This window comes from Podarcis filfolensis (assembly GCF_964270895.1).
Source record: "Podarcis filfolensis genome assembly, chromosome: 9".
Lineage (NCBI taxonomy): Eukaryota > Metazoa > Chordata > Lepidosauria > Squamata > Lacertidae > Podarcis > Podarcis filfolensis.
This window is the reverse complement of record NC_139610.1, coordinates 53255541-53268288: the sequence shown is the minus strand read 5'-3', so window position 1 is coordinate 53268288 and position 12748 is coordinate 53255541. Positions and strand designations below refer to the sequence as shown.

The 12748-nt window shown below is 41.4% G+C and overlaps 1 protein-coding gene across 1 annotated transcript in view; it reads left to right on the top strand.

Moving 5' to 3' along the window:
* Positions 1–429: 429 nt before the first annotated feature.
* Positions 430–12748, top strand: part of ENPEP (glutamyl aminopeptidase) — a 56064-nt gene continuing 43745 nt past the window's right edge. Inside the window, exons 1-2 of the mRNA XM_083571134.1 lie at positions 430–1601; positions 12313–12454. Coding sequence (XP_083427260.1) covers positions 949–1601; positions 12313–12454 — 795 coding nt within the window. The 5' untranslated portion in view covers positions 430–948. The remainder of the gene's footprint in view (positions 1602–12312; positions 12455–12748) is intronic.

The following is a 12748-nucleotide window of genomic DNA, read 5'->3' as shown; positions in this document are numbered from 1 at the left end:
TTCTCCCAGGGTCCTAGTTATCTGTTTACACAAAATGAACCAACCATAAATAGCAAAATTGGGGATGTACATCCACTGCTGATTGCCTGCTTGGTATGCAAAGCAGAAGGGACACTTGAAGATTGCACTTGGCTCAGTGTGCACACCAAAAGTCAGTGTTTACAGTCTTGAGCAAAAAGATATTTCTTTTATGGCCAAGTGTTCCTTCTTTAAGCACATGGAATAACAGAACAAAGAGGGAGAGGGGGAATAAAAACTCCATAACTCAGAAAGAGGAAACCCAAACATAATGAGACATGTGGTTTTTTTAAGAGAGGGGAAAATAGGGGGGAGAACCATGGGATTTTTTTTTCTTGCACAAATCTCTGGGGTGGAAGTTCAAGGAAATCATTGCTCATAAAAGATACCAGGGAGGGGGAAACCACAGGTAGTGACAAAGGTTGAGGTTTCTGAGGAGTTGCACACACCTCTCAGTCTGTGATCTCTCTTTTGGGAAGCTGCTGACCGAGCCTTGGCATTTGATCATCTCCAACTGCTGATTAACACAGCGCTGTTTTATATTTAACTCTGACCAGAGCAGGAGGAGTTGGGGGTGGGGTTGCAACTGCTTATAAGAAGCGTTTGCAGCAGCTACAATGTTCTTCTGTGTTAATTTCCTCTGTCTCCGCTCTCTAGACAAATCCTTCTTTACTGTTCACTTTCCTACGGATAAACTTTCTTTTTTAAAAAAGAAAGAAGTTAACTTGAGTTTCTGTAGGAGGGCTGGGGAGCGAGGCAGAGAGAACAGAAAAGTAAGTGAGTGAGGGGGTGAGGGAGAGAGAAAACTATTAAACATAAACAGAGCTTGCTAAACCAATAGGTGTGCATATATTTTTAAAGGCTACAGCACTGTTGTTTAATCAGCCTTTTTAATGTTGGATATATAGCTTTGGTCCAGGGGGAGTGGAGATGCAGAGAATGGATATGGAAGATAAGTCATCCAAAATGTACTGCATGAAGAGCAAACATGTGGCCATTATCTGTGGCGTGATAGCTGCTGTAGGTTTAATTTTGGGTCTGGGCCTGGGCCTGGGCTTAAAACCGCAGGACTGTTCTTCAGAAGAAAATGGGAAAGTGCCGACTGCATCACCCACTTCAGTGTCAACTGCATCACCCACTGTGAGCCCTGCTCCAGGTGAGACAGATCCATGCCCGGCTGAAAATAATGAAAGTGGAGATTGGAAAAATTTCAGGCTACCCACCTACGTTAGTCCGATTCATTATGACCTGATACTGAAGCCTGAGATGGAAGCGGATCTGTATGATGGATCAGTCACTATCACCATCCAGTTGGGAAGCCCGACCAGGCACTTGTGGCTTCACCTCCGAGAGACTAAGATTACCAGGATGCCCTTGCTCATGAAATCGTCTGGCCAGTCAATTACCCTAAAGCATTGCTTTGAGTACAAACCACAGGAATATGTGGTGGTAGAGGCAGAAGAAGAGCTGGCTCCCACCAGTGGAAATGACGCCTATTTACTGACCATGATGTTCCAAGGCCGTTTAAATGGATCCCTGGTTGGCTTTTATCGAACAACCTATGTGGAAGATGGACAAAACAAGTAAATCTCTCTTTTTTTCAACATATTTCTGCTATTAATTTTTGCTCCAAGTTTCTCTCTGTCTCTGTCTCCCCCCCTCTCTAATCTTCCTTTTTCTCAACGTAAACTGCATATTTTCAAATGAATTTAGTGAATATTAAGAAAGATGGCAATTGGGTGGTTGGCAGGTAGATGATTTATAACGTCATTCTGAGTTTTGGGGAGACTGTTTACCTTTGTTTACCATTTCAACCCATATATACAGAATTCAATGTGCATGTGAATGTGCATTTAAATGTACTAAGACAATGAAGAATGTAAGCTCTCTCTAAGTTAATGGACCAGAATCTGTTCCTGATCAGTCTAATTTAAATACGTCTATTTGAAAGTTGTAAGGAGAGTTCATTGTATTTTTGCTATAAATTTCTGCCTTTTGTTTACAGAAAGGTGCTCAAAATAACTTTGAAAAAAGCAAAAAGGCTCTCTTTTTATTGCCTGCAAAATATGTGCAGGGACTGGCCATAGATCAGGGGTTGAGCACCATCAGCTTTTTGTAGAGAAGATACCAGATTCCACTCTCAATGTCTCTAGGTAGGGCTAGGGAGAGACTCCTTTCCGAAATCCTGGAGAGTATGTCAGTGTAGACAATAGTCTGCTAGATGAATTCAGTATGTGGCAGCTGTCTATGTTCCATATGCCTGTCTTTACATATAACAGTTTGGCAGCAATATGGCAGCACAGTTTGCTGCTGTAAAGTAGCATGCAGAAATGCATCAGAGGCTGGATGGCTGGCATCTTGACTGCTGCTTCCCATCCTCATGACTGCAGCAACTTCAAGAGCGCAGTTGGTGTTTTCAGCTGGACTCTGCTGCAGCAATAGTAGAGTCCTACCCATATAGACATAAGATAAGGTTACCAGATTTTTCAATGAATCCGGGAACACTTTAATTAAATACATACATACATACATACATACATACATACATACATAAATACATACATACATACTACACGTTCAGGACGTTGATGCTGCAGCAGTGGCAGTGGCAGAGGGGCAGCCACTGCCTTGACCTCTACCACCACGTTTCCCCTTCCTCTGAGGCTTCCTATCTCCTTTCTCCATGAGCCTGGGCAGCCCCTGAGTTGTTGTTTCTTCGGTGGTGGTGGGGAAGCGGTGCGTGGTGGGTCAGGCATGGAAGGTGGAGAAGGAGGGCCGAGAGTGTTGGTGGTGGCGAGGCTTGGGCAGCGCAATGCCTCCCTTCCCATCGGAGCAGCTCCAATCTCATTCCTACTTGCGTGCAAGCAGGAGGGTGCGGGGATCCCTCAGCTGGGAAGGGAGGCTTCACACTGCCTTTCGGAGCAGCCCCATCCCAACTCCTACTTGTGTGCAAGCAGGAGGGGGCAGGGATCTCTCAGGCAGCGCGATGCCTCCCTTCCCATTGAAGCAGCCCGAATCTCTTGCATGCAAGAGGGAGGGGGCGGGGATCCCTCATAGGGGAGCTCAAGCCCTCAAGCCCCTTGATCATTTTGGATGCGCTTTTCTGAACTACTTGTGCTTAAAGTTAGGTCTGGGTTCTACATCAACTTCCTTTTGTGCTGACAATGGGACCTGTATATTGAATTGAGTGTGTAGTTCTTACTTCCTTTCACTGCCTGTTATTGAATCTCCTGGCCACATAGCCTAGTCCATAATTGCATCCGTTAGACATTCTACATTCATTTTTTCTGTATAGCAAATGTATCCAGTCCAGGCCGTACAAAATATTAGCACCTCCTTCATGGTAGGTGATCGCAGGTCCAGGACCCTAATATGGCCCACCAGCCCTCTCATTCTGGCCCTTGGAACTCTTCCCTTGATCCTGCTTTGCACTCTGAGTGCCTGGCTGGAATTTATCACTGAACCTTGATAATGCTTTTCACTTGTCTGAATGCAGGACAGGGGGGAGTGTGGGAGTGTGTGTAATAATCAGCCTATGGTCTTCAGAAGGTTACTGTTAAAAGAATGTGCCTCTCAGGCTTAACAATTTGAATTTTGTGGGGAAGGGATGCGGCTCAGAGGAAGAACATTTGCTTTGCATACAGAAGGTACTAGGGCTGGGTGATATCAGCTTTTCAACATCATGATGTATCACCACCCAAACATCGTGATATAGTGATATATCACAATGTTGAAAAGTGGAGGAAGGAACAAGCTGCATTGGGCCTGGTGCCACAAGGCACTGGGGTGAAACTGCCTCAGCTCCCTCCTCCGCCAGTGCCCGGGCGACAAGGGAGGAACAAGCTCCATTGGCCATGGCACCTTGCAGGGCCAGGGCCAGTGGAGCTTGTTCCTCCATGTGCTGGGCACTGGTAACGGAGGGATTCACCAGCACCTGTGGTGTTGAGGGGAAAAACAAGTTGCATCAGCTCTGGCACCTCGTGTCTCATTCCTCCCTCAGTTTGAGGGCCAAAGTGTGATGGAGGGCCATTGTGCTCTGGCCTTCAAACTGGTCCTGGGTGATGTATCAATACTAGAAGGTACCAGCTTCAATTGCTGACATCTCCAGGCAGCAGAGGCTCTTGCCTGAAACCCTGGAGAGGGTAGACAAAGGTAAAAGTAAAAAAGTAAAGGACCCGTAGACGGTTACATCCAGTCAAAGGCGACTATGGGGTTGTGGCACTCATCTCGCTTTCAGGCCAAGGGAGCCAGCGTTTGTCCACAGACAGCTTTCCGGGTTATGTGGCTGGCATGACTAAACTGCTTCTGGTGCAATGGAACACCATAACAGAAACCAGAGTGTGTGGAAACACCGTTTACCTTCCTGCCACAGCAGTACCTATTTATCTACTTGCATTGGCATGCTTTCGAACTGCTAGGTTGGCAGGAGCTGGGACACAGCAACAGGAGCTCACTCCGTTGTGGGGAGTTGAATCACCGACCTTCCAATCAGCAAGCCCAAGAGGCTCAGTGGTTTAGACCACAGTGCCACCCATGTCCCTTGAGGGTAGACAACACTGAGCTAGATGGACCATTGGTCTGACTTGATATAAGGCCTCTTCCTATGTTCCCAAAAGGGTCCACACCATTGATCTACCTTATTCCAGAAGCTTAGTCCTCCATAATGTATGTGGAGTTCAGTGAAGCTCTAGAAGTGCAGTATAGAGAACCCCATCCAATAAATGCAACACTTCAGTGCTGTTTATAAGTTTTGTCACCATCAATTTAATTTGATTATTTAATTTATATACTACTTAATATATTTAAAATATCCCTAAGCGGTGTGCAAAAAAGAAGAAGCAACAATAGACAACTGAAACAAAATATTACAAAAATACAGTTACTTATAAAAATGTTGCATTAATACAAAGTTACTAATGCATAAGGCTGCAATCCTGAACATACTTTCATAGGAGTAAGCCCCATGGAACAGAGGGAGACTGCATAGAATGGCACTGTAAATCTTGGACCCAGCCCCATGCTATATTAAAATCAGAGTAGCATCAGGGTGAATCATTTTGCTAGCCTAAGAACCAGATGTATCTGAGTGAGATTTTGACCTTTGCTTCCCCATCTACTTTGAATTATAGGTAGGCAAGCCTGAAGACAGGAGAATGAGTATGATTGGAGATATTTCTGTTCCCTATTGTCAAAGCCAAAAGTGCACCAACCAGAAACAAAGTCAGGTTTAGTTCTCCATGCCCTTATTTAGGTAGACAAGAGATATACGGTCTGTTCTGGCCTTCCTTTGTATGAGACTCTAATTGATGCTTCAGAATGATGCGTCTTGATCATATCTTGTAAATAGCTATTTGGCAGCAGCATTTTACTGACAGAAAAGAGAGCTCATCAAGCAACATGTAGACTCCAGCCTTGACATTTTCAGTCTTCCCTGAGAACTGCAGTTCTGTGAGAGTTTAGGATATCTAACAGATCATTCTGAATAGAAAAAGCAGAATAACTCAGTGACACCAACGTAAGACACCAAGGTCAGTTCCGGCACCTCTTTTTCTGGAAAAATAGCACTGACCTTAATAATCACCCTTTTTCAATACAGTCCTTGCAAAGTATGAATTTATCTGGAAGTACTTTTAACTAGTACTTTCCCTGCTTGTTTTCTTCATCCATGACTTGCCTCATTTGTCCATTTGTCCATTTCCCCCCTTACCCTTTTCCTTACAATTAGATATTAATGTTTTCACTCTTTATATATGGGTGGGGTTTTGTTTGTTATTATGCCACGTATTATTTTGCTTTTTTATTTTAAAAACTCCCCGAGGGTCCTTGAATGAAGGGCAGTATATATCGTATTTTTCGCTCTATAAGACACACCAGACCACAAGACGCACTAGTTTTTGGAGGAGAAAAACAAGAAAAAAAATATTCTGAATCTCAGAAGCCAGAACAGCAAGAGGGATCGCTGCGCAGTGAAAGCAGCAATCCCTCTTGCTATTCTGGCTTCTGTGATAGCTGTGCAGCCTGCATTCGCTCCATAAGACACACACACATTTCCCCTTACTTTTTAGAAGGGAAAAAGTGAGTCTTATAGAGCAAAAAATATGGTAATTGTACATTCTATGTTTCTGCTATTTTCTCTCTCTTCTGTATACTTACCATATCCATGATGTGCATATTTATTTTTTGTTTTCTTTCTTTTTTAAAAAGCTGCATACCCATTGAATTAAAAAGAAGCTTTTAAAGAAACCAGTTCCCAGGATTATTTGGGGAAATCCATGACTGTTAAAGTGGTATAAGGGTGCTTTAAATGGATGGTGAGCTTTAAAGTAAGAAATGGCAATCAGAATGCGAATTGGCATACCCTGAAAGAGAGGTGGGTAGACAAAGGGATTCAGCAAACAGGGTTTTTTTGAAAGCAGGGTTTGTTTTATGTAACAGATGACTGACTCATAGCAAGCACATCTTGAAACACTCCCCATCTGTGTCTTCAGTCAATCTGTCTGCAGAATGCTGAATTTAGATGCAATTCAGGAAAACTAGGTGGGTGAGTGGGGGCTACCTATATCAATGGACATTGAATTAATACTCCTTGGCAAATTTCCCCAACCAACCCTCTTACTGACGGGTAACCAGGTCCCAACTTGATACGAGAATTAGCAGGATATAATAGCAGGTGGCAGCAGCAGAAGACACATCCTTATTTAAAAAGAAATCTGCTGAGGAGGTGGCAGCTATGGATACAAATGACTGAGGTGAAAAACAACCTAGTCATTCATTGATATCAGTTTTCCCTTTGAAATGACTTGGGTGATGTATTTTCAAGATCAGTTGAGCTAATTTCTTTTTTTTTTCTAATTTGTACTTCAGCTTTGTTCATCCCACATATTTAAAGTGCACGGCTTTCCGCAAAGAATATTGGGAACTGTACTTGTACCTTGCACAGAGCTACAGTTCCCAGCACCCTTAACAAACTAAAGCTCCCAGGATGATTTGGGGGAAGTAATGTGGTTTAACGGTGCTTTAACTGTGCATTTAAAGCCAAAATTGGATTGCCTTCTATAATAGGCTGACAATTTCACTGAAAATATGTGTTTGGCCAATTTTTTTTAAAAGGCAATTCATCACAGCTTCGGTCATGTTTTATTTTGGGAACAACAGCTGGAAGCAGTCACAGATGCACGTAAATATTCAGTGTCTTTACACGTTTCTTGCTTCTGGTTCTCATTTGTAAGGCCTAGACACTATAATGCAAATGATGGGGGCAGGACAAGCCTTGAAGAAAAGGTAGAGTTTTATTGTAACACAACATAATGCATTTTGAAAGCAAATATTTCATCTTCTATTGCCATTTTCTCAATACAAAGAGAACACAGCGTCTAATTATTATTATTATTATTATTTATAAAGCCCTTAACAAATACTGTACAGCCTAGAGATCTTTTTACTGTTCTCATTGGGCATCGTCTAACGGGCAGTTATTCTGCATTCACTGAAATGAATGGGAGCTATTTGCAAACATGCTTTTGCATTGCTCCCATTCATTTCTATGGGTCTTGCACCTAGGGATGGGTGAACTTCTGGTTTTTCAGTTCTTCAGTGCATTCTGATTTAAAGAAAGCAAAGTCTACATGAACATTCATATGCATTTTATCTCTCATGTTTCCTAATATACATATTTTCTGCAAAATTTGGCCTAGTATAAGCATCTTTGCAGAAGAATGTATATTATTTCCCCTAATATACACATTTTGGTATACATTCTTCGATTGAAGAACTACATCACAAAATCTGGAGAAGTGGCAAATTTAAGGGATGGGCCTTAGCTCAAGGGTAGACTAATGAGTCTGACTCAGTGAGTATTCCACAATACTGGGCAAATGACGTTAAAGACTTGGTTTCCTATTGTTATCAAATGAGCCCCATCAACCGGGAGAATGACCAAGATGCTCCTGCAGAACTCAGCAGATTTTTCCTCCATCCTTCCTTGCACCTTCTAAGTCCATAGTGAAACAAGACAGACCGGCTGTATGGTCAGTTGTCACATTATAAATAAGCCATCAGGTTCCATTCTTACTGGTAGTGGAAAGCATGGGTCAAAGAACCTCAGAAGAGGGAGTCCCACACCCTCTAACATTTCTCCGATGAAAATAGGGACGTCCCATTCCATAATTATAATTGTACTATTTATACCCCACACATCTTATTGGGTTGCCCCAGCACTCTGGGCAGCTTTCAACATATATAAAGACATAATGAAACATAATACCACATTAAACGATTAAAAAACCTTCCCTATACAGGATTGCCTTCAGATGGCTTGGCAGCTGGATAACTCCATACCCTCCAACATTTCTCAAATGAAAATTGGGACATCCTAAGGAAAAGTGGGACATTCTGGGATCAAATCAGAAACCAGGATGGCTTCTCTAAATCAAGGATGTCCCTGGAAAAAAGGGACACTTGGAGGGTCTTGAGTCCTGCTTCAAAAGCAACCGCTTATAAAATATCACCCTTTAGGTAGCTGCTGGCATAATATTGGAGCATTCTGTATACCCACAAAGAAGAGAAAGGAGTAAAGAATAACTGAAACACTATTATGGCATGAGTGAAGATGTGTGCTGTTGCTTCTGTGATTAAGAATTTAGTGTATTTATGCTGTCAAATTGTAAGCATCTATATAAATAGAACATGATGTAAGCAATACCTAAACTAGTTGCAGTAAATTTAAATAATCTTAAATAAATGCAATTTCTCATGAGAATAATGTTTCACTAGTTAATTGACATAAGCCATCTTGCTGAAAATATTGTTGTGAGGGGGAGTAGTTACGCTGTATGCCTGAGCCCCTACTAATTCCTTGATACAGCAAGGATTCAGTTGTTGGAATAGCCAGGCCAACTTCTTGGTGACATAATAGCCCCCATTTTGCGGTCATTAAGGTGACAAAGGAAGTGGTTCTGTGCCAGAGGACAAATGGATGGGTCCCCCTCCCTCAACTGGCTGGTAGTTAGAAAGACAGAAGACAGAAGCCAGAGCTAGAGTGTGTGAGCTAGAAGCTAGAAGCAGGCTGCAGTAGGCAGAAGCCTAAGAGGGAGAGACATGCTTGATTTCTGTTTGAATCTGAGGATGTGGCTGTGGGAACTTCTGGGCTGTTAATGTTGTGAGCTCCTCCATCATTGGCTCACATTTTATATGTGTGTGTAAATAAACCACATATGCTTAAGATGCCACTGTATCTGCTGTCCCTCATTCCAAGGAAACCGAACCCTTGAACCACTGAAAATTGGGGTGACATGCAACAATATATTTGCTTTTTAGTCTGCCTTCTTGAAAGCACAGTTGTACTTTGGAATTCGAAGTTCCATTCAACATTCTGGAAGTCCATTCGACTTCCAAAATGTTTGAAAACCAAATCGGAGCTTCTGATTGGCTGCAGAAAGCTCCTGCAGCCAATTAGAAGCCATGGAAGCCCTGTAGGACATTTGGATTCCAAAAATTGTTCGCAGACTGGAACAATCACTTCCAGGTTTGTGACATTCAGGAGCCAAAATGTTTGGGAACTAAGCTGTTCAAAAATCAAGGTATGACTGTATAGTCTTTCTGAGAAGATTTTCAAGGCATGTAGGATATTTGCATATTTCCCTTTCTGTAGGTGCAGAGAGAGGTCTGACCTTAAAGTTTGTACAGCCCATTTTTATGCCCACATTATTATTATTTTAAAATCCCATTTGCTTGGTATCTCACTAATTCTTCAGGTTTGGATGTACCATTATAAGTTCTTTATGATCAGTTAAGCATTTAGGGAGTCATAGGAAAATGCCAAGGACACTAGGACATTGACAAATTGACTGACGAGATAACTTATAGATCTTCAGGAATGTTACAAGCTATGTTCCTTCACTCTTAATTACTTCTTGTTTTTGCTTTATTTCTTTTTTAAAAGAAGGGGGGAGACTGCTTTTATGTAGCTCAAACGTATCTACAGACGTGTGGTTGGAAAGCTACCAGCATTCTGAATTAATTGAAGAGACAACTTAGTTGTGTTCTCCCATCAATCATGTTCCATCCTTGAATGCTATGTTGATAAGAAGAGCTTGATTCCATTTAGGGAGCAGATATTTTATGTAAACCTTGGCAACAATTTTAATGACCCTATTTTCCTCAGTCATTTATATCCCAGGCAGGTAAGATGTTCTGGTACCAGCTGTTAAGGCAAATATCACTATATCAATTTATAGCAATGGTGTTCCACAGCCATTTATTTTGCTGCATCCTATCAGTATTCCAGACCACCAGGATTGTCATTATACTCTTGTCCATGAACAACGAAAGGCAGATGGGCAAGGTTATCTCAGAGTGATCAATGTCCCTGTTATGAATGTGCTGCTTTCAGCTAGCATTTGACAAGCTGCTTAAAGCTATCTATCACAAGTGTGTATGCACAGAAGAGGAGGGATGGGGGACTGCAGTCTTTCTGGTGATGAGACTCAACATGGGCCAAAACAGTGGAGGTTCATTTGGTAGTCGACATGGGGACATTCATATGACTGAATGGGTTTGCTGAAAATGTGTGCATTGTGCCTCTGAATATCAGTTGCAGGGAATTGCAGTTGCGCAGAGTGCTCTTGTGCTTGCAGGCTTCTCAGAGGCATCCTGTCAGCCACTGTAAGACCAGGATGCTGGACTAGATGGGCCATTGGCCTGATCCAATTGGCTCCTTTTAGGTTCTTCATCCATGATACATCCAGCAGTTTGCCCAGCCCATATCTACCAAATATAAAATTGTGTGTTTACCTGCAGCAGTATGGTGTTAGGTTTTATTCTTTTAACAATGACTTTAAGTGATGTTTATAATAATGAGGACTTAAATTTATATTCATGTGATTTGAGTTTTACTGTTATTTCTTGTTGTTTTAACCATTCCTGCCCTGGGACCATATGGTGATGGGCAGGTTAAAAATGCCACAAATTAATAAATGTGAGCATAAAGTTTTGGATGTGGAGGGAGCTGTGAGGTGGTAGGTATGTGGTAAGTAGCAAACCGGGTGGTGCAATCACACAAATGTTTCAGCATACACAGAATTTTGCATGAGTCCAAATTCACCATCTCAGAACATTAATTTGGTTGGCCAATTCAGTCACAGCTGGGAAGAGATTTTATTATTATTATTCAATTTGCATTTGAATGTGAATCTAACTAACCCATGCTTCCCAAAACCACAGAAGTCAAACCAAATATTCCCCCATTCTTAAAAAAAGTACTTCTTTGAATTTTGCAATGCTATTCTCCATCAAAACAATGTGATCAAAATAAGTGTGTTAGGAGAAAGTGTGCATAAAAATATATTGGTAAAAATAATAAAGAAAAATGTGGTCCTTCGGGGGGGGGGGACTTGCAAAAATGTGTGTATTTGGCAGAATTGCACACAAAAATGTGTATATGAGAATAAATGTGCAGTTAGAGGCTTATGAATTTTCATACGTATTGTGGAGAATTGCAAACTGATGTGGAAATGGGGTGAGCTGAGTTTAAGATTGAAGAAACGAGAAACTTCAGAGATGCTGAAATGCTGTATGTTAGTTTCATCCATTCCTGGTCACAGCAAACCTATGGATCATGTCATCATAGTTTTATCTAGGCCTTTGCAACCGAGCCAAATGCAGTCAATACCTATTTTCTTGGCTGACTGGGAATAAATAAACAAGGCATTTGTCAAGCACCATAAGGGCTTATTAGCTGTATTTGGCTTGTGGGTTCACAGGTTATGCAGGATAATTATGCTTTCAAGCTTTATTTTGTCTTAAGACTATTTTTTATTTGTTTTTATTTCATTAAATTTATACATTGCTTTGTTTAAAAAAATACACACAATTTTGTAAATTATTCAAAACATAAAACCAGCAGTAAACTAAAAACAGACTAAAGCATACATCCACATTCTACACATCTGAATAGGCTCATCTAAGCAAAAATGCTTTTAGCAGACACCAAAAAGAGTACAGTGAAGCTGCCTGCCTCATGTTAACAGGCAAGGAGTTCCACAGTGTAGGTGCTGCCAGACTAAAAGACTGATTTATTACAAATGCAGAACCAGTATTATGTGGTACCCATAGCAGTTCTGCAGATTGAAGTGGTGAAGCAGGCATATATTGGGTAAGGTGATCCTATGATATGAGCCATAGGAGAAAGATTATCCCATTTCTTTCATATGAAAAATTCCTTTTACTGCTTTCATACTTAGTCTAATTATCTATTTGCGAATAATGGTTTGATGTCACTGTCGTTTCTTTCCAAAGGAGTATAGCAGCCACTGATCATGAGCCAACAGATGCACGGAAATCATTTCCTTGCTTTGATGAACCTAACATAAAGGCAACTTATAATATATCCATTTTCCATGAAGACACATATGAAGCTCTATCAAACATGCCAGTGGAGGTATGCATTCTATGTCTATATGCGCATATGATACATGAAACCTGGTGGCATTGATCACCAAATCACATGGCCTGTTGGTGCAGCCATTAGTATTCTCTAAAAATGACTTTGGAGTAGGTGGGTTGTAGTCTGTTAGAGGAATTCATATCAAAGTTAGTGGGCATTAAGAGCAAAACATTTGGCACTATGAAATATATTCCTTTTTTTGTTAAACCATAGATGCGGATGTTTGTCAAAATCCTTTCCTAGGCAAAGGTCATAGGTTCACAAATGGTTATATTTAGTTCCTTTGGG